Genomic DNA, 26,244 nt, shown 5'->3' on the forward strand with positions numbered 1-26,244 from the left:
TCTTGTTCCTTATTCATGTACTTCTTCCTTTTATTTTTTCTAAATCAAGACAATCATTCATACAGATTTATGGCTGCAATATAGTATCATAATTTTACTCTTTATGATTAAGAAGCAAATTCTAATAGGAAAATAAACATTCATCCCTTGAATCAAGACCTGTACAATTCCTGGTTTCACAAGATAGATCTCTATGGTAGTGGGTGACATAACAAATATACTTTCCTTGATCATATTGCTCATTATAAGTTAATGAGAACTCTTTTCCTGTCATAAATATCTTGTATCAACAAAGACTTTGTTCCATTTAGTATGTGATGAAGTAGTTAACTTCTCAATAATACCCTCACTAAGAATAACTTGAAAACCATATATTTTACAAAGTCATATTATACATTAAAAGATTAAGACCCTTAGAAGTAATGAGGACTAAAAGGAGCACAATTTCAAGGAGAGAGAAATTTTCATAAATAAGCTCAAGATCTACAGCTTTCCCTGAATGTATTTAGTGATTTGGGGATAGGGCAAGAAGCTGAAACTCAAGCTGGGCTCAGGAAGAGGGCACTATGGGGGACAGAGAAACCAGAATTATCAGCAGTTGCTTGGGTCTTGGGTGATAAAACAATGACCTGAGGCAGCTGAGAAAGAGAGCCAGCCTTCCATTCAAGATATTTACCAAATTCTGGGGCTGGATAGAGGCTAGTTTAAAAGTTAAGTTGAAAACTTATAGCAAGTAAAGTAGAAATTATGAATTCTCCTGGAGCTAAGGAGACATACCACCAAGCTATGGAGGGAAAGCTCTGGAGGACCACATTCTAGGAATACGTGTGATGAGAGGTAAAGTGATGATGCCTGGTGAATAAGTAAATTAAGTTTAAGAGGGTGGATGAGTTAGGGAGAGCTGGTAGTGTGTGAAAAACCTGGCAAGCAGACTTTTATTAGATTGGTGCCAAAGTAATCGCAGTTTTTGCCATTTAAAAGTAATTAATCCAGGCAGAGAAAGACAAATACTGTATGATTTCACATATATGTGGAATCTAAAAACATTGAACTCATAGAAGCAGAGAGTAGAATGGTAGTTTCCAGGGACTGTGAAGGGAAAGATGGAGGAGATGTTGGTCTAAGGATATAAAATCTAAGGATGTCAAAGGATACATCATCACTTTACCTCTCATCACACGTATTCCTAGAATGTGATCCTCCAGAGCTTTCCCTCCATAGCTTGGTGATATGTCTCCCTAGTTCCAGGAGAATTCATAATTTCTACTTTACTTGCTGTAAGTTTTCAACTTAACTCTTTGCCATTTAAAAGTAATGGCAAAAACCACGATTACTTTGCCACCAACCTACAGAACTACAAGCATCTTAGAATCATTTTTTTTAATTTTGCTAGACAAAGAGTGATGGGATTTGAAGAGGTTATCAGAGAGCTGACCACAAGGGATGTTGAATGATATAATAATGTAGTGATTTTCAAGAATAAAATACATTAACTATAGTTTGCTTGAACTTTTTCTCCTGACATTTTGTATCCTTAGACCAACATCTCCCCCATCTTTCTCCTCACAGTCCCTGGAAACTACCGTTCTACTCTCTGCTTCTATGAGTTCAATGTTTTTAGATTTCACATACACGTGAAATCATAGAGTATTTGTCTTTCTCTGCCTGGCTTAATTCACTTAACATTATATCCTCCAGATTCCTCCATGTTGTTGTAAATGACAGGATTTCCTTCTCTTTAAAGCCTGAATAATATTCCATTACATACATATACACCACATTTCCTTTATCCATTAAACTGCTGAGTGACACTTAGCTTGATTCCATATCTTGGTTATTGTGAATAATGCTGCAATGAACATGAGGTGTAGATATCTCTTTGATATACCAATTTTATTTTCTTTGGACATATGCCCAATAGTTGGATTGCTGGATCATTTGGTACTTCTATTTTTAATTTTTTTTTAGGAACCCCATACGTTTTCCATAATGGCTGGACCAGCTTACATCACCACCAACAGTTACCTTTTCTTAACATCCTTGCCAACACTTGTTATCTTTTGTCTTTTTTATAATGGCCATTATAACAGGTGTGAAGTGATATCTCATTGTGGTTTTAATCTGAACTTCTCTGATTAGTTATGGTCAGCATTTTTTCATATACCTGCTTGCCATTCGTATACCTTCTTTTTAGAAGTGTTATTCAGGTCCTTTGTCCTTCGTTCTCTAGCACCCTGTGTTCCTGGGCAGCTACATCACTCTTGACAGGTCAGGTGGCCACAGCACCCCAAAATGTTGTTCTGGCAGAAGGAAAAAGCATCCATCTTGGGTTGCAGTCAGGTTCAGAGTGAGTCTGCAATTTGTCTATTTTTAATTTGGGTTATTTGTTTTCTTACTATCGAGCCATTTTACTTCCCCTATATATTTTATATATTAAGCCCTTATCAGATGTATGGCTTGAAAATATTTTCCACACTCTGTAGGTTGTTTTCTTTGCAGTGCAGAAGTTTTTACTTTAATGTAATCACACGAGCCTATTATTGCTCTTGTTGCCTGTGATTTTTGGGGTCATATTCCAAAAATCTTTGCCCAGACCAGTGTCATAGAGCTTTTCTCTTATGTTTTTTTTTGATAGTTTTACTGTTTCAGGTCTTACATTTAAGTCTTTAATCCATTTTGAGTTAATTTTTTTAATATAAGGTGAGATAAAGATCTAATTTTAGTCTTCTGCATGTGGAGAGCCAGTTTTCCCAACACCATTTATTGAAGAGACTGTCCTTTTCCATGTGTGTTCTTGGAAACTCTGCCAAAAATCAATTGATTGTAAATGTGATTTATTTGAGGGCTCTTTATTTCATTTCATTTGTCTGTGTGCTTGTTTTATGCCAGTTCCATGCTGTTTTGATTACTATAGCTTTGGAGTAGATTTTGAAATCAGATAGTTTGATACCTCTAGGTTTTTTTGCTTGTCTTGGTTTTTGGTCAAGATTTCTTTGGGTATTTGGGGTCTTTTGATGCTGCATAGAATTTTAGGTTTGTTTTGTCTATTTCTGTGAAAAGTGGAATTTTGTCTATTTCTATGGAATTTTGATGGAAATTATATTGAATCTATAAATCACTTTTGATAGTATGAACATTTTAACATTAATTCTTCCAATTCATGAACATGGCATATTCTCTACTTATTTGCATCATCCTCAATTTCTTTCATCAATGTTTTGTAATTTTCAGTGTACAGGTCTTTTATCTCCTTTGTAGCTATTGTAAATAGAATTTTTTTAATTTCTTCTTTTAGCTAGCCACTATTCGTATGCAGAAATGCTACTGATTTTTGTATGATTTTTGATTGTGTATCCTGCAATTTTACTGAATTTGTTTATTTTTCTAACAGTTTTCTGTTGGAGTCTTTTAATATTTTCTACATACAATATCATGTGTCTGCAAACAGGCACACTTTAACTTATTTCTTTTCAATTTGGATGCCTTTTTTTTTTCTTTTGCCTAATTACTGTCTAGGATTTCCGGTACATGAATAGAGGTGGAAAATTTGGGCATCCCTGTCTTGTCCCTGATCTTAAAGGGAAAGATTTCCAGTTTTCACCATTGAGTGTGAAATTAGCTATGGATTTGTTATATATGGCATTTATTTTGCTGAGGTGTTCCATCCACACCTAATTTTTTGAGTTTTCCTTATGAAAAATATTTAATTTTATCAAATGCTTTTTCTGAATCTATTGATATGATTATATGGCTTTTGTCCTTCATTCTGTTAATGTGATATATATCACATTTATAGATTTGTGTATATTGAACCATCTTTGTATTCCTGGAATAAACTCCACTTGGTGGTGGTGAGTGATCCATTTAATATTCTGTTACATTTGATTTCATGGTATTTTGTTGAGGATTTTTGCATCTATATTCATCAGGGATATTAGCTTACAGTTTTCTTTTCTTGTAGTGTCTTTATCTGGATTTGGTTTCAGAGTAACTCTGACCCTATAAAATCAGTTTGGAAGTATTCCTTCTTTAACTTTTTTTGAAGAGTTTGAGAAGAATTGATACTATTTCTTTACATACTTTGTAGAATTTAGTAATGAAGCCATCAGGTCCTGGGCTTTTCTTTGGTGGCAGAATTTTTCTTACTACTTTCATCTCCTTACTTATTATTGGTCTTTTCAGATTTTATATTTCTGCATGATTCAGTCTTGGTAGGTTGTATGGGTCTAGGAATTTATTCACTTCTTGTGGGTTATTAAATTTGATGGCCTATAATTGTTCATAGTAGTCTCTTACAACTCTTTGTATTTCAATTGTAATGTATTTTGGATATTACAACTCATTTCTGATTTTGTCTTCTTGCTTTTTTTCTTAGTCTAGCTAAGGGTTTGTCAATTTGTTTATCAAGAAACAAATGCAGTTTATTTGATCTTTCTATTGTTTGTCTTGTTTCTATTTTATTTATTTCAGCTCTGATCTTTATTATTTCCTTCTTTCTACTAACTCTGGGCTTAGTTTTTCTTATTTTTTTAGTTCCTTGAGGTATAATATTACATTGTTTATTTGAGATCTTTATTTATCTGTGGTGTAGGCATTTATTGCTATAAACTTTTCTTTTAGAACTGCTTTTGCATAAGTGCACAATAGAGTATTATTTAGAAAAAGAACTGCTTTTCCTGCATTTCTTATATTTTGATATATTTTGTTTCCACTGTAATTTGTCTGAAGATATTTTTTAGTTTTCCTTTAAATTTATTCATTGATCCATTGGTTGTTAGCATGCTGTTTAATTTCCATGAAATACATAGAAATTCCCAAAATTCCATTATTGATTTCTAGTTTCATACCATTGTGGTTGGAAAAGATACTTGATATAATTTTAATCCTTTTGTATTTGTTATTTCTTGTTTTGTGAACTAACACATGATCTATATTGGAGAATATTCTATGTACACTTGAAAAGAATGTATATTCTGCTGCTTTTGGATGAAATTTTCTGTATATGTCTGTCAGGTCCCTTTGGTCTAAAGTGTAGTTTAAGTCTGATGTTTCCTTATTGATTTTCTGTCTGGATTATCTGTCTATTGTTGAAGCTGTGGTAAAGAAGTCCCTTACTATTTTTGTATTGCAATCTATATATTCCCTCAGATCCATTCATATTTGCTCCATTCATCTAAGTGCTCAGATGTTGGTTGCATATGTATTCACAATTGTTTTATCTTCTTGATGAATTGATTCCCTTACATAGCAACCTTCTTTGTCTCTTTTTGAAGTTTTGACTTAAAGTTTATTTTATCTGATGTAAGTATAGGTACTCCTGCTCTTTTTTTTGTTGGTTTTTATTTACATGGTTTATCATTTTTCATCCTTTCACTTTCTTTCCATATAACTTTCAGTTATAAAGTTGAAGTGAGTCTCTTTTAGCAGCATATAGTTGGGTCACTTAAAAAAATCATTTATTCACCCTCTTTTGATTGAAGAATTTGATCTATTTACATTCAAGATAATTATTGATAAGTAAGAAGTTAGTACTACCATTTTGTTAATTATTTTCTGGTTGTTCTGTAGATTCTTTGTTCCTTTCTTCCTCTCTTGCTATCTTTTTTAGTGGTTAGGTGATTTTCTCTACAGCATACATTGATTCTATTTCTTTTCTTTTTTTTCTCTTTTTTTGAGACAGGGCCTCATTCTGTCACCTAGAGTTCAGTCTCATGATCATGACTAGAGTTCAGTGTCATGATCACAACTCACTGCAGCCTCGACTTCTCAGACTCAGGTGAGTCTCCCACCTCAGCCTCCTGAGCAGCTGTGACTACAGGTGGGTGCCACCACACCTGCGTAATTTTTGTATTTTTTGCAGAGACAGTCTTTCATTATGTTTCTCAGACAGCCAATAACTCCTGGGCTCAAGTGATCCAGGCCACCTCAGCCTCCCAAAGTGCTGGGATTACAAGGTGAGCCACTGTGCCTCACTGATTCCTTACTTTTTATCTTTTGTGTAAATAATATAGGTTTTTGCTTTGTGGTTTTCCTAAGGCTTATATAAAATATCTTACACTGATTATGCTATTTTAACTGGATAGCAACTTATCTTTGATCACATTAAAAAACTCTAATCTTTTACTGCCCCTCTCCCACATGTTGTTCTTGATATCACTATTTACATCTTTTTGTATTATGTAGTCCTTAAATTATTGCAGTGATTATATTGCTATTATTATTTTTAATAATTTTATCTTTTAACTTTTATACTAAAGATATAGGTGATTCACACACCATCATGACAGTATTAGGGCATTTTGAATTCTATTGTGTTTTCACTTTCACTAGTTTTTTTATACTTTCATATGTTTTTATGTTACTAATTAGTGTCCTTTTCCTTTAGCTTGAATAACTCCCTTTAGCATTTTTTTGTAACATGGGTCTGGTGATGATAAACTCCCTCAGCTTTTGTTTGTCTGGGAAAGCCATTATCTCTTCTTTGTTTCTCAAGGATAGTTTGGCAAATTTTCACCTGCAGCACTTTAAATATATCATCCCACTCTTTCCTGGCCTGTAATTGGAACTCCTTTATCTGTTATATGCTTCTTTTCTCTTGCTTTCAAAATTCTCTTTAATTTTTGACAGTTTGATTATAATATATCTTGGTGTCATCTTGTTTGAATTGAATCTGGGGAGACCTTTGGCTTTCCCATACTTGGATATTTAAAAACCAAAGCCATTTTTTTTTTTCGATATGGACTTTCGCTTTTGTCACACAGGCTGGAGTGCAATGGCATGATCTTGGCTCACTGCAACCTCCACCTCCCAGGTTCAAGCGATTCTCCTGCGTCAGCCTCCTGAGTAGCTGGGATTACAAGCATGTGCCACCACACCTGGCTAATTTTTGTATTTTTAGTAGAGACAGGGTTTTACCACATTGGCCGGGCTGGTCTCAAACTCCAGACCTCAGGTGTTCTGCCCACCTCAGCCTCCCAAAGTGCTGGGATTACAGGCATGAGCCACTACGCCCAGCCCAACCATTTTTTAATAACTGAAGAAGTTTGAAATCAAGGACAACACAAACTAAAGGTACAGTTTTGTTTCAATGATGATTAACTTCCATGAGGTACTCTTTATGAAAATATGAAACATTTTCCCACATGAAAAGTGAAAATTATTTAACATGTTGAATGATACAGTTGAATATGATAGCAAGAAGGTATACTCTGGACAACTAAAAAGTGGGTTCCCATTGGGAGGGCTTTCCTGGCCTGGGTGAGTGATCTGACCTAGCTACATGACCTAGGAGGACAGGAGGCTGCAGGTTGGACTAACAGATGGACCTCTGCATAGGGGAAACTATCACATGCAACATTCAGTGGGAGTGTGTGGTTCCTGAGATGGTTAGTGTCTGTATAAAGGATGTATATCTTTAGGATGTTTCTAGAAAACTGGAGAGAAAGATTTACTAAAATAAACCCAGGTTCTTAATTTCGGTTTAAGCACAAATTTCTACAATTTTTCAGTTGCCTTATGAGTTTTTGCAGATATACCCACAGACACTTAAATGAACTAAACAAGGAACGAAAAACAGGACACTTGCTACACATGCTGGGGACCCTCACTTTAGGAACATGTAGAAAACAATTTGGCATTTCTGGGTGGATAAAAAGCTGTTCATATCTCTCACAATTGACTGAATGTTCTAAGCTTAAATAAACAATTATATAAATAATGACAGTGGAGTCATACAAAACTATTTAATTAATGTATATTCAATTATGAATCCAAAGAGGGGAATTTTAATGGTTCAGATCACTCCAGTTTGCCCATCCACTAGCAAGCACATACCTTATATAGGGAAGAAAGTGGGAGACTAGAGCCTGCTGATCCCTCAACTAGTCTTAGGTCTTGCCTGCTGCTCACGTTATGAGCAGCTCTTCGTTCTGAGGGTAATTCCTGAGTTTAAGACACACCTTAGTCTTACAATATACTGCTTCAACACAAGCTATCTTTTTATCTGGTACTCAGCTGAAGAAGCCACCCTAAGAAGTAAGTGTACCCTTGAATTTTACCTTGGGCTCTTTCTCTGGAATCTCATGCCTTGGCCTACCCCATCACAATGAGCTGTGACCCACACTGTACGTTTTATAAAAAGTGATCTTAGCTGTTGCTTCTATCCTTAGTGTTCATTGTGTATTTTCACTGTAGAAAGTTTCTAAATACTTACATATTTCTGGGCCTTGTGGAATTCTCTGGAGTACTCTTGAGGTATGTCTCACGGCAGGCCAGCTGCAAGAGAGTGGGTAGGGAATGTGAGCCTTGTGGAAGTTATGCCCCCAGTGCCTAGCCAGCACAGTGCCTGGCCAGACTAAGTACTTGGCAAGCATTACTTTTTAAATGGATGAATGAATACATTGCTTTCATTCAAAGAGGTTAATGATGACATATTCTTAACACATGAATAATTCTTTAGTGCTTATTACCGATAAATGCAAAGAGAATCTGAAAACAAAGATTTTTTCTAATTTTTCTGATTGACACTGGTGTTTCAATGCACATTTATGTAACACAAACCTCATCTACATTTCTTACTTCTGATGGAAGCAAGTAAGCCAGTTTAACAAAAATAAACACTGGCACGCAATTAAACTTTTGGATAATCTGCACATCCTTGGAAGCTTCATTTACCTTTCCCTTTTTACTCATTACCTTTTCTTATGCATCTGACACTGACATCCATCTCACCATCAGCATTTTGGATTTTTCTAATATGAACATTTTTATGCAGTTGTTTTTAGAATTTCAAGAGTCAAGAGTGACCTACGTAATTACTAGGTGTTTTGACCCCCAGTTTGTATTTTTGCATAATTTAAAGATTCCAAGTCATTGAATTTTGCTTCATTAAATCAATTATGCCTCTTGTAAAAAGTAAACTTTGTTTTCCTTAGAGTCCTGGAAACCAACAGGTATACCCACATTGCAGCCACTTATTTCTTTCTTGCTGAAAGGATCCTAAGAGACAATAATAATTATTCTCATAACAAATTTTCAATAATAATAATATAACAATAATTATACATTTATCTTTTTCAATAATAATAATTACATGATAATAATTATATAGACCTTATAACAGTAATAAATATACATATTTGGATGCACAAATAAGATTTATTCAGAATTGGGAATACCCTTCAGTTTTACTACAGTTCTACAAATTACCTATATCTAAATGGATAAAGATAAATTCTAAATAAATTTCATAGTGATGAGCTCAAAAAATAAACCCTTTCTATGTTTTGATTTTAAGTGGAAAGTAATATGGCAAAAAAAGGTGGGAAGATGAGGAGAGAGGAGGAGGAGCTGGAAGAGAGGAAGAGAGGAAGGAAGAGGTAGAGGAAGGAAGAGAGAAGGGGAGTCATTTATTCCTGAAGACAATAACGGTGGTGAAAATTCATAGCAATGGCAACAAACACATGGAGCCCTGTCCTAAGTACTTGAAATCTATTGATTTGCATATCTTTCACCACAATCCCATGAGGTAGAGAGGATTATTACTCCCATTTTACAGATCAGGAAGCTGAGTCAGGAAGTTGGGATCACTATTTGTACTCTCTAGCCTCACAAAGTTAGGAAGCATTAACAACAACAAAAAAAGTTTACTATTTCCAAACTTTAAACTTACTAACATCAGTGAAGATTTGTTTTCTCACCTGAGCTGGGCCTTGCTATTTCTAGGGCTTGCAGAGCTCATCTGTATTTCTTTGTCTTGCTTTTCTCTCAGGATCCTTTCAGCAAGAGGTACGTGGCTGTGGTTTGCATACGCTTGTTGGTTTCTAGAGCTCTGAGGAAAACAAGGCTTGTTTTTTGCAAGAAGCAAAATTGATTTAAACAAGCAAACAAAAAAGTATAAGCAAATGAAATTCAATGACCTGAAATCTTTAAGTTAGGCAAAAATGCAAACTAGGAAACTAAAACACCTAGTGGTTATTTAGGTCACCCGTGAAATTCTAAACAATAAAAATGAGGTAATTATTCAGAGGGCTTCATAAGGTTGCAGAGTGAAGTCACTGCCCTATAGGGTTAGCAAGCATGGTACCCAACCTATCCTCAGGTGTCACTGTCTTAAAACCTGTGTGATCCTGGGCAGGCTACTTACCCTCTCTGTTTTGATTTATTCATCTTTAAAAGGGGAATGATAATAACACCTACATTAGGGTTCTCTAGAGGGAGAGAACTAATAGATGTATATATAAAGGGGAGTTTATTAAGGAGTATTGACTCACATAATCACAAGGTGAGGTGCTACAGTAGGCCGTCTGCAAGCTGAGGAGCAAGGAAGCCAGTCTGAGTACCAAAGCTGAAGAACTTGGAGTCCGATATTCGATGGCAGGAAGCATTCAGCATGGGGGAAAGATGTAGGCCAGAAGACTAAACCAGTCTAGTCTTCCCACGTTCTTCTGCCTGCTTTAACTGGCCTCACTGGCAGTTGATTAGAATGTGCTCACCCAGATTGAGGGTGGGTCTGCCTTTCCCAGTCCACTGACTCAAATGTTAATATCCTTTGACAACACCCTCACAGACACACCCAGAAACAATACTCTGCATCCTTCACTCCAATCAAGTTGGCAATATTAACCATCACAAGTCCTCCCCTTGTCAACTTGAACCCATATGCATCTGAAATCATACATAATCTTCAAACAAAGACAATAATAATGTCATAATTACACCTAACATAATGCAACTATTCTTCGTACAACTGGAAATGCACCAATTCCAACCCAAATGCTATTACATAAAATTAACAACACTTAAATGCTAATATAAAGTCAATAATCTTATATCATGAATGAAAAAGTAAATAAAATGAAGATATTTTCTTAGTACAAGTGTATAAATGCACAAACATGTTCTTAACAAAATAAGGAGGAAATACTCATGACAATTATCGTCCTCATTTCTGCAACTGGTCACGTGGTCGTAGCTGGCATTGATGACTGCCTTCTTCTACTACCCATTCTGTATTCTCTTTGACTTCAGCAAGCACCTCAGCAGGTCATGGTTTTTTACCTGGTGGAGTGACCCAAACCTTCATTCCTGAGGGGTCTGGAACCCATTTGCAGTCCTGCCTGAATAGGACTGTTGTAGTTTCCCATTGACCCTCATCACAGGGCATGGTAAAACTAAAAGATGTCCTAACTCCTGTATTCCACACATCCTCTTCCTTAGCTTCACTGTGGTGTAGTAGACTGATTTCATCTTGATAGTCTGGGAAAATCACCCCAACCAATGCTGTAGCTCCCTTCTTAGCCTGTTGACTTACGTAGGAAAAGTGTCCGGGTGGCAATCTTAACTTCCAGTTAAATTGAATCGTTATTGTGTCCCCTGTTGGCAGCATTCCTCCCTCTGGAACTGAGACCTCTAGGCCAGCAGAACATAATGTCATGGGAAGAGGAAACAAAAATTTTGCTAGTGTGTCATTAGAGGTGATTGTGAGTGGTGCCACTTCCACTTCCACCCCTTGATTTCTGGACCTGTGAATCCTGGCTATGGGAGAAACAGTACCATATATCGGATGCCGATTCACAGCATACACAGCCCTCTGGATAACTTTGCCCCAGCCCTGCAAAGTATTGTCACATAGTTGGTGTTGTAAGTGTGACTTCAAAAGGCCATTCCACCTGCTTCAGGATGATGGGGAACATGGTAAGACCAGTGAATTCCATGAGTATGAGCACACTGCCACACTTCTTTAGCCGTAAAGTGAGTGCCTTGGTCAGAGGCAGTGCTGTGTGGAATACCATGATTTTAGATGGTGGATAACGCATTCTGTGAGTCCATGAATGGAAGTCTTGACAGAAGCATTGTGTGCAGGATAGGCAAACCCATATCCAGAGTAAGTGTCTATTCCAGTGAGGACAAACTGCTGTCCTTTCCATGATGGAAGAGGTCCAATATAATGAACCTGCCACCAATTAGCTGGCTGATCACCCCAAGGAATGGTGCCATATCAAGGGCTTCGTGTTGGTCTCTGCTGCTGGCAAATTGGGCACTCAGCAGTGGCCGTAGCCAGGTCAGCCTCAGTGAGTGGAAGTCTATGTTGCGGAGCTCATGTGTAACTTCCATCCCTGCCACCATGGCCACTTTGTTCATGGGCCCCTTGGGCAATTACAGGGGTGGCTGGGAATAGAGGCTGAGTGGTGTCCACAGAATGAGTCATCCTATTCACTTGATTATTAAAATCCTCCTCTGCTGAGGTCACCTGTTGGTGAACATTCACATGGGATACAAATGGCACAGTTTTTGACCACTCAGAGAGGTCCATCCACACACTTATTTCTCAAATTTCTTTGTCACTAATTTTACAGTCATGTTTCTTGCAAGTCACTAACCAGCCAGCCAAACCATTGGCTACAGTATATAATTTCACATCTGGCCATTTTTCCTTCCATGCAAAGTGCACAGCCAGGTGCACTGCTCAAAGTTCTGCCCACTGGGAAGATTTTCCTTCACCACTGTCATTCAGGGATGTCCTAGAAAGAGGTTATATTGCTGCAGCTGTCCACTTTTGGGTGGTGCCTGCATGTCATGCAGAACAATCTGTGAACCAGGCACTAGTCTTCTCTTTCTCTGTCAACTGATCATAAAGAACTCCCCATGAAACCATCAGTGCAGGCTAGGGGAGAGAAGGCAGGGTTGCAGGAGTGGAGTACATAGGCATTTGAGCCACTTCCTCATGTAACTTACTTGTGCTTTCAGGACCTACTCAAGCCCAATTACGTATACACCACTTCCATTTGAGGATGGAATGCTGCTGTGCGTGCCCCACTGTATGGCTAGATGGGTCAGAAAGCACCCAGTTCATGATAGACAATTCAGGTTGCATGGTAACTTGATGACCCATAGGCAAATATTCAGTTTCCACCAAAACCCAGTAACAGGCCAAGAGCTGTCTCTCAAAAGGAGAGTAGTTATCTGCAAAAGATAGCAGGGCGTTGCTCCACAATCCTAGAGGTCTCCATTGTGATTCACCTATGAGGGCCTGCCAAAGGCTCCCAACAACATTCCTCTCTGCCACTGATGCCTCAAGCACCATTGGATCTGCTGGGTCATATGGCCCAAATGGAAGAAAAGCTTGCACAGCAGCCTGTACCTGTTCCAGAGCCTTCTCCTGTTTTGGAACTCACTCAAAAGTGGCAGCCTTTTGGGTCACTCAATAAATGAGCCAGAATAACACATCCAAATGAGGAATATGTTGTCTTCAAAATCTGAATAGGCCCATTAGGTGTTATGCCTCTTTCCTGGCTGTAGAAAGGGCCAAATGCAGGCTGGGCGTGGTGGCTCACACTTGTAATCCCAGCACTTTGGGAGGCTGAGGCGGGCGGATCACAAGGTCAGGAGATCGAGACCACGGTGAAACCCCGTCTCTACTAAAAATACAAAAAAATTAGCCGGGCGTGGTGGCGGGCGCCTGTAGTCCCAGCTACTCAGAGAGGCTGAGGCAGGAGAATGGCATGAACCCGGGAGGCGGAGCTTGCAGTGAGCCGAGATTGCGCTACTGCACTCCAGCCTGGGCGACAGAGCGAGACTCCATCTCAAAAAAAAAAAAAGGGGGGGGTGGAGCCAAGATGGCCAAATAGGAACAGCTCCGGTCTACAGCTCCCAGCCTGAGCAACACAGAAGATGGGTGATTTCTGCATTTCAGTTTGAGGTACCGGGTTCATCTCACTAGGGAGTGCCAAACAGTGGGTGCACAACAGTCAGTGCAGTGCACTGTGCGCGAGCTGAAGCAGGGCGAGGCATTGCCTCACTCGGGAAGCGCAAGGGGTCAGGGAGTTCCCTTTCCTAGTCAAAGAAAGGGGTAACAGACGGCACCTGGAAAATTGGGTCAGTCCCACCCTAATACTGCACTTTTCCAACAGGCCTGGAAAACGGCACACCAGGAGATTGTGTCCCACACCTGGCTCGGAGGGTCCTATGCCCATGGAGTCTCGCTGATTGCTAGCATAGCAGTCTGAGATCAAACTGCAAGGCAGCAGCGAGGCTGGGGGAGGGGCACCCGCCATTGCCCAGGCTTGCTTAGGTAAACAAAGCAGCCAGGAAGCTCGAACTGGGTGGAGCCCACCACAGCTCAAGGAGGCCTGCCTGCCTCTGTAGGCTCCACCTCTGGGGGCAAGGCACAGACAAACAAAAAGTCAGCAGGAAACTCTGCAGACTTAAATGTCCCTGTCTGACTGACAGCTTTGAAGAGAGTAGTGGTTCTCCCAGCACACAGCTGGAGATCTGAGAATGGACAGACTGCCTCCTAAAGTGGGTCCCTGACCCCGGAGCAGCCTAACTGGGAGGCACCCCCTAGTAGGGACAGACTGACACCTCACTCGGCCGGGTACTTCTCTGAGACAAAACTTCCAGAGGAACTATCAGACAGCTGAATTTGTGGTCTCACAAAAATCCGCTGTTCTGCAGCCGCCGCTGCTGACACCCAGCCAAACAGGGTCTGGAGTGGACCTCTAGCAAACTCCAACAGACCTGCAGCTGAGGCTCCTGTCTGGTAGAAGGAAAACTAACAAACAGAAAGGACATCCACACCAAAAACCCATCTGTACATCACCATCATCAAAGACCAAAAGTAGATAAAACCACAAAGATGGGGAAAAAACAGAGCAGAAAAACTGGAAACTCTAAAAAGCAGAGCACCTCTCCTCCTACAAAGGAACACAGTTCCTCACCAGCAACGGAACAAAGCTGGATGGAGAATGACTTTGACGAGTTGAGAGAAGAAGGCTTCAGACGATCAAACTACTCCGAGCTACGGGAGGAAATCCAAAACAATAGCAAAGAAGTTAAAAACTTTGAAAAAAAATTAGACCAATGGATAACTAGAATAACCAATGGAGAGAAGGGCTTAAAGGAGCTGATGGAGCTGAAAGCCAAGTATCGAGAACTACGCAAAGATTGCAGAAGCATCGGTAGCCGATGTGATCAACTGGAAGGAAGGGTATCAGTGATGGAAGATGAAATGAATGAAATGAAGCGAGAAGGGAAGTTAAGAGAAAAAAGAATAAGAAGAAACAAACAAAGCCTCCAAGAAATTTGGGACTATGTGAAAAGACCAAACCTACGTCTGATTGGTGTACCTGAAAATGACGGGGAGAATGGAACCAAGTTGGAAAACACTCTGCAACATATTATCCAAGAGAACTTCCCCAATCTAGCAAGGCAGGCCAACATTCAGATTCAGGAAATACAGAGAACACCACAAAGATACTCCTCGAGAAGAGCAACTACAAGACACATAATTGTCAGATTCACCAAAGTTGAAATGAAGGAAAAAATCTTAAGGGCAGCCAGAGAGAAAGGTCGGGTTACCCACAAAGGGAAGCCCATCAGACTAACAGCTGATCTCTTGGCAGAAACTCTACAAACCAGAAGAGAGTGGGGGCCGATATTCAACATTCTTAAAGAAAAGAATTTTCAACCAGAATTTCATATCCAGCCAAACTAAGCTTCATAAGTGAAGGAGAAATAAAATACTTTATAGACAAGCAAATGCTGAGTGATTTTGTCACCATCAGGCCTGCACTAAAAGAGCTCCTGAAGGAAGCACTAAACATGGAAAGGAACGATCGGTACCAGCCACTGCAAAAACATGCCAAATTGTAAAGACCATCGAGGCTAGGAAGAAACTGCATCAACTAATGAGCAAAATAACCAACTGATATCATAATGACAGGATCAAATTCACACATAATAATATTAACTTTAAATGTAAATGGGCTAAATGCTCCAATTAAAAGACACAGACTGGCAAACTGGATAAAGAGTCAAGACCCATCAGTGTGCTGTATTGAGGAAACGCATCTCACGTGCAGAGACACACATAGACTCAAAATAAAGGGATGGAGGAAGATCTATCAAGCAGATGGAAAACAAAAAAAGGCAGGGGTTGCAATCCTAGTCTCTGATAAAATAGACTTTAAACCAACAAAGATCAAAAGAGACAAAGAAGGCCATTACATAATGGTAAAGGGATCAATTCAACAAGAAGAGCTAACTATCCTAAATATATATGCACCCAACACAGGAGCACCCAGATTCATAAAGCAAGTCCTGAGTGACCTACAAAGGGACTTAAACTCCCACACAATAATAATGGGAGATTTTAACACCCCACTGTCAACATTAGACAGATCAACGAGACAAAGTTAACAAGGATATCCAGGAATTGAACTCTGCTCTGCACAAAGTGGACCTAATAGACATCTACAGAACTCTCCACCCCAAATCAACAGAATATACATTTTTTTCAACACCACACCACACCTATTCCAAAATTGACCATATAGTTGGAAGTAAAGCTCTCCTCAGCAAATGTAAAAGAACAGAAATTATAACAAACTGTCTCTCAGACCACAGTGCAATCAAACTAGAACTCAGGATTAAGAAACTCACTCAAAACCGCCCAACTACATGGAAACTGAACAACCTGCTCCTGAATGACTATTGGGTGTATAATGAAATGAAGGCAGAAATAAAGGTGTCCTTTGAAACCAACGAGAACAAAGACACAACATACCAGAATCTCTGGGACACATTTGAAGCAGTGTGTAGGGGGAAACTTATAGCACTAAATGCCTGCAAGAGAAAGCAGGAAAGATCCAAAATTGACACCCTAACATCACAATTAAAAGAACTAGAAAAGCAAGAGCAAACACATTCAAAGGTAGCAGAAGCTAGGAATAACTAAAATCAGAGCAGAACTGAAGGAAATAGAGACACAAAAAACCCTTCAAAAAATTAATGAATCCAGGAGCTGGTTTTTTTAAAAGATCAACAAAATTGATAGACCACTAGCAAGACTAATAAAGAGGAAAAGAGAGAAGAATCAAATAGATGCAATAAAAAATGATAAAGGGGACATCACCACTGATCCCACAGAAATACAATCTACCATCAGAGAATACTACAAACACCTCTATGCAAATAAACTAGAAAATCTAGAAGAAATGGATAAATTCCTCGACAAATACACCCTCCCAAGACTAAACCAGGAAGAAGTTGAATCTCTGAATAGACCAATAACAGGCTCTGAAATTGTGGCAATAATCAATAGCTTACCAACCAAAAAGAGTCCAGGACCTGATGGATTCACAGCCGAATTCTACCAGAGGTACAAGGAAGAACTGGTACCATTCCTTCTGAAACTATTCCAATCGATAGAAAAAGAGGGAATCCTCCCTAACACATTTTATGAGGCCAGCATCATCCTGATGCCAAAGCCTGGCAGAGACATAACCAAAAAAGAGAATTTCAGACTAATATCCTTGATGAACATTGATGCGAAAATCCTCAATAAAATACTGGCAAACTGAATCCAGCAGCACATCAAAAAGCTTATCCACCATGATCAAGTGGGCTTCATCCCCGGGATGCAAGGCTGGTTCAACATATGCAAATCAATAAATGTAATCCAGCATATAAACAGAAACAAAGACAAAAACCACATGATTATCTCAATAGATGCAGAAAAGGCCTTTGACAAAATTCAACAATCCTTCATGCTAAAAACTCTCAATAAATTAGGTATTGATGGGACGTATCTCAAAATAATAAGAGCTATCTATGAGAAGCCCACAGCCAAAATCATACTGAATGGGCAAAAACTGGAAGCATTCCCTTTGAAAACTGGCACAAGACAGGGATGCCCTCTCTCACCACTCCTATTCAACATAGTGCTGGAAGTTCTGGCCACAGCAATCAGGCAGGAGAAGGAAATAAAGGGTATTCAATTAGGAAAAGAGGAAGTCAAATTGTCCCTCTTTGCAGATGACATGATTGTATACCTAGAAAACCCCATTGTCTCAGCCCAAAATCTCCTTAAGCTGATTAACAACTTCAGCAAAGTCTCAGGATACAAAATCAATGTACAAAAATCACAAGCATTCTTGTACACCAATCACAGACGAACAGAGAGCCAAATCATGAGTGAACTCCCATTCACAATTGCTTCAAAGAGAATAAAATACCTAGGAATCCAACTTACAAGGGATGTGAAGGACCTCTTCAAGGAGAACTACAAACCACTGCTCAATGAAATAAAAGAGGATACAAACAAATGGAAGAACATTCCATGCTCATGGGTTGGAAGAATCAATATCGTGAAAACGGCCATACTGCCCAAGGTAATTTATAGATTCAATGCCATCCCCATCAAGCTACCAATGACTTTCTTCACAGAATTGGAAAAAACTACTTTAAAGTTCATATGGAACCAAAAAAGAGCCCGCATCGCCAAGTCAGTCCTAAGCCAAAAGAACAAAGCTGGAGGCATCACGCTACCTGACTTCAAACTATACTACAAGGCTACAGTAACCAAAACAGCATGGTACTGGTACCACAACAGAGACATAGATCAATGGAACAGAACAGAGCCCTCAGAAATAATGCCGCATATCTACAACTATCTGATCTTTGACAAACCTGACAAAAACAAGAAATGGGGAAAGGATTCCCTATTTAATAAATGGTGCTGGGAAAACTGGCTAGCCATATGTAGAAAGCTGAAACTGGATCCTTTCCTTACACCTTATACAAAAATTAATTCAAGATGGATTAAAGACTTAAATGTTAGACCTAAAACCATTAAAATCCTACAAGAAAATCTAGGCAATACCATTCAGGACATAGGCGTGGGCAAGGACTTCATGTCTAAAACACCAAAAGCAATGGCAACAAAAGCCAAAATTGACAAATGGGATCTAATTAAAGAGCTTCTGCACATCAAAAGAAACTACCATCAGAGTGAACAGGCAACCTACAGAATGGGAGAAAATTTTTGCATCTGACAAAGGGCTAATATCCAGAACCTACAATGAACTCAAACAAATTTACAAGAAAAAACCAAACAACCCCATCAAAAAGTGGGCGAAGGACATGAACAGACACTTCTCAAAAGAAGACATTTATGCAGCCAAAAAACACATGAAAAAATGCTCATCATCACTGGCCATCAGAGAAATGCAAATCAAAACCACAGTGAGATACCATCTCACACCAGTTAGAATGGCGATCATTAAAAAGTCAGGAAACAACAGGTGCTGGAGAGGATGTGGAGAAATAGGAACACTTTTACACTGTTGGTGGGACTGTAAACTAGTCCAACCATTGTGGAAGTCAGTGTGGCGATTCCTCAGGGATCTAGAACTAGAAATACCATTTGACCCAGCCATCCCATTACTGGGTACATACCCAAAGGACTATAAATCATGCTGCTATAAAGACACATGCACACGTATGTTTATTGTGGCACTATTCACAATAGCAAAGACTTGGAACCAACCCAAATGTCCAACAACGATAGACTGGATTAAGAAAATGTGGCACATATACACCATGGAATACTATGCAGCCATAAAAAATGATGAGTTCATGTCCTTTGTAGGGACATGGATGAAACTGGAAAACATCATTCTCAGTAAACTATCACAAGGACAAAAAACCAAACACCACATGTTCTCACTCATAGGTTGGAATTGAACAATGAGAACTCATGGACACAGGAAGGGGAACATCACACTCCGGGGACTGTTCTGGGGTGGGAGGAGTGGGGAGGGACAGCATTAGGAGATATACCTAATGCTAAATGACGAGTTAATGGGTGCAGCAAAACAACATGGCACATGGATACATAGGTAACAAACCTGCACATTGTGTACATGTACCCTAAAACCTAAAGTATAATAATAATAAAAAACTATGATAAAAATGCATAATTAAGTTGGTATTGATGTTAGTTATGGGTTGTAATTTCTATTCAACATTTAGAATACAGGCCGGGCACGGTGGCTCACGCTTGTAATCCCAGCACTTTGGGAGGCCGAGGCGGGTGGATCACGAGGTCAGGAGATCGAGACCATCCTGGCTAACACAGTGAAACCCCGTCTCTACTAAAAATACAAACAATTAGCTGGGCGTGGTGGCGGGCACCTGTAGTCCCAGCTGCTTGGGAGGCTGAGGCAGGAGTATGGCGTGAACCCAGGAGGTGGAACTTGCAGTGAGTTGAGATTGCACCACTGCACTCCAGCCTGGGTGAAAGAGCGAGACCCTGTCTAAAAAAAAAAAAAAAAAAAAATTTTAGAATACCAGAGTATCTTGCCATATGTTGATGAAATTTTTCTGCATGAAAAATAATTGAGGCATCTAATTGATTATTTTATGATGAAATGTGAGTATAGCAATAGCGTATCTCATTCAAACTGTACTGACTGTAAATAAAGGAAACCCATGTTCTAAAAAAAAAAAAAAAAGAAAGGGCCAAATGCAGAACTTACCCTTCACCTTAGAAGGATTATCTCGACAGGCTCCAACCACTGGACCCCTAGAAATTTTACTCAGGTAGAAGGTCCCTGAATATTAGTCAGATTTATTTCCCATCCTCTGGCATACAAATGTCTCACCAACAAATCCAGTGTGTTTGTTATTTTTTGCTCACTGGGTCCGATCAGCATAATGTCATCAATGTAATGGACCAGTTTGATATCTTGTGGAAGGAAAAAGTGATCAAGATCTCTCCAAACAAGATTATGACACAAAGCTGGACAGTTTATATACCCCCAAGATAGGATATTGCTGGCCTTGCTAGCTGAAGGTAAATTGCTTCTGGTGGACCTTATGGACAGGAATGGAGAAAAAGGCATTTGCCAAATCAATGGCTGCATACCAGGTACCAAGAGATGTGTTAATTTGCTCAAGCAATGAAACCACTCCTGGTACAGTAGCTGTAATCAGAGTCACCACTTGGTTAAGCTTATGATAATCCACTGTCATTCTCCAAGATCCATCTGTCTTCTTCACAGGCCAAATAAGAGAGTTGAACTGGGATGTAGTAGGAATCACCAACCCTGCATCTTTCAAGGTTTTGATGGTGGCACTAATCTCTACAGTCCCTCCAGGGATGTGATATTGTTTTTGATTTGCTATTTTTCTAGGTAAAGGCAGTTCTAATGGCTTCCATTTGGCCTTTCTCACCATAATAGCCCTCACCCTACCAGTCAGGGAGCCACTGTGGGGGTTCTGCCAGATGCAAAGTATGTCTATGCCAATTATGCATTCCAGCACTGGGGAAATTACCACAGGATGAGTCCAGGGACCCACTGGACCCACTGTAAGTCAGACAAAAGCTAAAACTCCATTAATTACCTGATCTCCATAAGCCTCTACTTTTACTGGGAGGCCACAATGATGTTTTAGGTCCCTGAAATCAATGTCAGCTCAGAGCCAGTGTCCAGTAGTCCTCAAAATATCTGATCATTTCCCTTTCCCCAATGCACAGTTATCCTGGTAAAAGGCCAGAGGTCTCCTTGGGGAAGGATGGGAGAAAGATTAACAGCATAAATTGTTGGTAGTGTAGTGGGGTCATTCCTCAAGGAGACCTGGCCTCCTCTTCATTGAAGGGGTTCTGGGTCTGTAAACTGGTTCAAGTCTGGAAATTGAGGGGCCGTGATTCTCTGTTTATATAATTCAAATTAGTCTTTTGTCCACTCGGCCTGGAAGTTTTCTACTTATATAAATTAAGTAAGAATGCAGTGGGCTTCCTATCAATTTCACTTTTAGGAACACTGTGATTAACTAGCCAATGCCAGAGCTCTACATGAGTCAGACTATTCTGATTGCTGCTTTGCCTCTGCTGTCCATTACGGTAGCTATGCCCACCTTGCCTTTGATGGTTGAGTGCCGCCACTTGGCTCATGCCACCTCGGGATCCAATTATTCCGACTGCAATTTTTGTAGTTTTGCAAAATTTTGCAATTTTGTAGTTGAGGGACTGTGGTTCCCACTGTTAGATCTGGCACACAGAGAAGAGCAATCACAGAGCTCTTCAAGGATGCAGATACTGCCCTCATGAATCTGTTTTGCAAAGTATTGGTGAAGGGTATGTCTTCTGGACCCTTCCAGCTTGGATGAGTAGGTCTAAAGTGACTAATCCACTCCAGCATCCCAATCTTCCTAAGCCTTTTGATCCCTCCCTGTACATTACACCAAGGGAGATTAGGCATTTCCAGCTTACCCACAGTGGGCGTTCTTTTAACCCATGTTTCAGCTAACCATGCAAACAAACAATTAGAACCTTTTTAACTCCCTGAGCTGCAACATTAAATGCATAATCCCTGTGTAGTAGGCCCTAATCAATAAATTCAGCCTGATCAACCTCTGTGTTTCTTCCACCATTATCCCACACCTTTAATAGCCATTCCCCTGCCTGTTCTCCAGATTTCTGCTTATATAAATTAGAAAACTCAAGTAGTTCTTTTGGAATGTAGTACGCCTCCTTGTGGGTCACACTATGAACCTCACCTCTAGGGGCCTGCTTCTAGTTATAGGTTGGGAGTGGTTCCTGAGGAGAATAAACATTGTCTTGCCTCACAACTGCCTCAGGGGAGGCCATCACTGTTGTCTCAGGCAGCACAGGGTTTATCTTCTCAGATAAAGGTGGAAAAGCTGATGGCAGCGTGGGTCAGGGAGGGGATGTTGCCCCTACTGGGGATGGGGAAGTTGTTTCTTCCGGCAAAAAAAGTCTCAGAATTTACAAATTCAGTGTCCCCAGCTTCATCAGGAATGCTGATAGAAATAACTATACAGCACACCAACATGGCACATGTATACATATGTAACAAACCTGCACATTGTGCACATGTACCCTAAAACTTAAAGTATAATAATAATAAAAAAGAAATAACTATATTATAGATTCACAAAAACCTTTTTATTCCTGTCAGACTTTCAAATTCTTGATAACCTGTTTCACAGCCCTAGGTAGTTGTAAGCTAAATAGCATTAAATATGCATATTAAAGGAAACAACTCAAGTGAAAATCAAATAGCAAATTTTACAACATAAGCTACAGAGAAAAGAAGTCTGGTGTGCTAGAGGGAGATTAAAAATGAATGTCAAATCAAACATAAAATTACAAAAATCTATCATGGGATTGTATAAGAAAACCAATCGTATTTAGGTAGGGACTACCTATCTTTTAACTGGATCAATGAGCTCCGGGCAGAGCCCACACTTAATCCTGGGTTTTCAAAAAGGGAGAATTATTATGAGATTAGACAATGTGATGTTTTTACAGTACACTTTAAAAAATTTGTTTAAAACAGACATTTCTAAGTGTCTACCCTACACTCTTCTTTAAAAATCCAAGAGTAACCTGTTTCAATAACTATTTTAGGGCCGGGCGCGGTGGCTCACGCTTGTAATCCCAGCACTTTGGGAGGCCGAGGCGGGCGGATCACGAGGTCAGGAGATCGAGACCACGGTGAAACCCCGTCTCTACTAAAAATACAAAAAATTAGCCGGGCGTCGTGGCGGGCGCCTGTAGTCCCAGCTACTCAGAGAGGCTGAGGCAGGAGAATGGCGTGAACCCAGGAGGCGGAGCTTGCAGTGAGCCGAGATCGCGCCACTGCACTCCAGCCTGGGCGACAGAGCGAGACTCCGTCTCAAAAAAAAAAAAAAAAAAAAAAAACAAAACAAATAACTATTTTAGTCAATAAATCAGGTAACATAATACCTAGCAGTTTAAAGCTGAGACGAACTTATCTGTTCACACTCTTGGGCTTCCATAAGGAAAAACAGGTTTATCCCCCAAAGGGAGTCTGGGGCCTTCTCTGTTTTCTTTAAGGAACCCCACCCAGGCTGTTACAAACTATTTTAGGTCCCTCGTGCAGCAGAGAGTGCAAGAGAAAGGAGAGACAGCAGAAGTAAATGAACAAAACAGAGTTTGATCAACTAAGAAGAAAAAAACTTTTGCTCAATAAAAAGGACAATGTCCTAGGAAAGAAAACAAAAAAACAAATATAAAGGCCTTTTAAATACAAACACACACAGACACAGACACATCTTGGGCGTTAGCTTTTAATTAAGCTGACTTTAACCTTTGAGCTCCTTTAAACAAAATCTTTTTAAATCTCATTACCATATTTCAGCTAGAGCAGATTGCCACTATTTCAGAAGTACCAAGTATCAAACCAGAAAGAACTTGATTTAGGAACCAAAATCCAGGCTGTCATGGTAGAAAAAAGGCAGAACCTTAGCTATCAAACTGTAGCATGGGGTGACAGCCATTGCTTTCAGTTTCACCTGGCTAGCAAAAGGGTTGCCTTGTATGTAAATAAAGCCCCTTAAGTAGTCAAAATCAGAAATCTTTCCTTTTTTGTTTTCCTTTTTCTGGCCATTTTTCTCCTCCTACCATACCATTTTTTTTTTTTTTTTTTGATGGGAATTTAGCCATTTCAGAGACCTCATTCCTCATAATTTGGAGGTTTCCTTCAGATTCGATCAAGACGGATAGAGTTGGTCAAACCCAATGGGAAACAAATCAAAACAGCAACAAAAACAGAAACAAACAAAAATAACGAAAAAAAAACCAGTTAAGCAAAACAAATGATCGTGTAACTTATATGATTACTGAGTGCTCTAATGGTAAGGAGAAATTAAGACCAGATGGCTGTTAAATTTAACTTTAGCCAAGACAAACCCCAATTTAGTTACCTACCTAGGAATGGGTCTCAGGCTGAAGACTGCTCCCTACCATCCTAGGACCAGGAAAAAAACTCATCTTCCCTATTAGAAGCAAGCTGAAATTCCATAAAGGAGTTACCTGCTGTCCATCATCTTGAAAGCAGGAAGAGCTTGCCTTCCTTGTGCTGAAAGCAAGTAAAACTCCGAAAAAAAAAGGAGTTGTACAGCAAAATAAAATTTAGATCTTGATTAAATTTGGGGAGATTAAGGATTCTCTGGAGGGTCTGCTTCCAGGCCTCAGCAAATTGTCTTATTGGTTTGACCCATAAAGATACCTCAAGCTGGTACCAAGCACTGATAGGAGCTTTGTCAAAAATCAAGGGCACCTCCACCCAGAATCCCTTTGTAGTTACCAAAATGTAAACCCCCAAATCTGAGACAGGTCTCAGTTAATTTAGAAAGTTTATTTTGCCGAAGTTAGGGACGTGCACCTATGTGTTGACTTGTAATGGTTCCTATTTTGATTAATAAAGATGTGTTTGAGCCTAGTTGTAATAATTTAAAATTCACGGTCTGAAACTGCAATTACTTTTGCACCAACGTAAGTATACATCTTACTGCAAATTTCTCTTTATTCTCATCTGTACCCCAGATATTAGCATTATTTTTCTTTCCTCCTTGGAGATATAGGCTTGGATCCTCCATGTCCACAGGCTTTGGAATCTTTAGTAATTCCTGCTATTTTTTAAATCCCTCTTAAAGAAGTATAATACACAGGTGAAAATTGAAAATATCTTCAGCATATTGAGAGCAACATGAGACAAATTGAGAGCAGTAATCAAAGCTGATCCTCTTACAACTACGCGAAAAGTTGCTGAAGAACTCAATGTTGACCGTTCTATGGTCATTTGGCATTTGAAGCAAATTGGAAAGGTGAAAAAGCTTGATAAATGGGTGCCTCATGAGCTGAGCAAAAAATAAAAAGAAAAATTATTAACATACAACCCTCACAGATTAAACCAGGAAGAAATAGAAACTCTGAACAAACCCATGACAAGCAGCAAGATTGAAATGGTAATTTTAAAACTGCCAACAAAAAAGTCCAGGACCAGATGGATTCACAGTTAAATTCTTTCAGACATTCAAAAAAGAATTGGTACCAGTCCTACTGAAACTATTCTAAAAGACAGGGAAAGAGAGAATCCTCTCTAAATCATTCTATGAAGTTAGTATCACCCTAATACCAAAGCCAGGAAAGGACAATATCAAAAAGGAAAACTACAGATCAATATCCCTGATGAACATAGATACAAAAATCCTCAACAAAATACTAGCTAACTGAATCCAACAGCGTATCAAAAAGATAATTCACCATGATCAAATGGGTTTCATACCAGGGACACAGGGATAGTTTAATATATGCAAGTCAGTAAATGTGATACACCACATAAACAGAATTAAAAACAAATTCACACAATAATCTCAACAGAGAAAAAACATTTGACAAAATCCAGCATCCCTTTATGAATAAAACCCTTAACAAAATCAGCATAGAAAGGACATACCTTAAGGTAATAGAAACCATCTGTGAGAAACCCACAGCCAACATTATATTGAATGGGGAAAAGTTGAAAGCATTCCCCCTGAGAACTGGAACAAGACAAGAATGCCCACTATCACCACTTCTATTAAACATAGTACTGGAAGTCTTGGCCAGAGCAATCAGAAAAGAGAAAGGAA

At 39.3% G+C, this 26,244-nt stretch overlaps 1 protein-coding gene and 1 non-coding gene across 6 annotated transcripts in view; both read right to left on the reverse strand.

Moving 5' to 3' along the window:
• IRGM (immunity related GTPase M) overlaps window positions 1-26,244 on the reverse strand; it is an 85,839-nt gene that overhangs the window by 28,496 nt on the left and 31,099 nt on the right. For 3 of the 5 annotated variants that reach the window (XM_063642688.1, XM_063642690.1, XM_063642689.1), the window contains exons 3-4: window positions 9,699-9,829; window positions 8,213-8,274 (exon numbers count right to left, since the gene is read on the reverse strand). In XM_063642688.1, the coding sequence (XP_063498758.1) occupies window positions 8,213-8,274; window positions 9,699-9,829 (193 nt within the window). Of the gene's footprint in view, window positions 1-8,212; window positions 8,275-9,698; window positions 9,830-10,271; window positions 10,671-26,244 lie in introns of those variants that run through there. The other 2 variants (XR_010121681.1, XM_055285603.2) reach the window with 2 other exon arrangements.
• LOC129487093 (small nucleolar RNA SNORA77) lies at window positions 2,233-2,357 on the reverse strand. Its single transcript, XR_008659217.1, has one exon. It is a non-coding gene; the product is annotated as a small nucleolar RNA SNORA77 (small nucleolar RNA).

The sequence above is a fragment of the Symphalangus syndactylus genome, chromosome 7 (genome assembly GCF_028878055.3).
Source record: "Symphalangus syndactylus isolate Jambi chromosome 7, NHGRI_mSymSyn1-v2.1_pri, whole genome shotgun sequence".
Lineage (NCBI taxonomy): Eukaryota > Metazoa > Chordata > Mammalia > Primates > Hylobatidae > Symphalangus > Symphalangus syndactylus.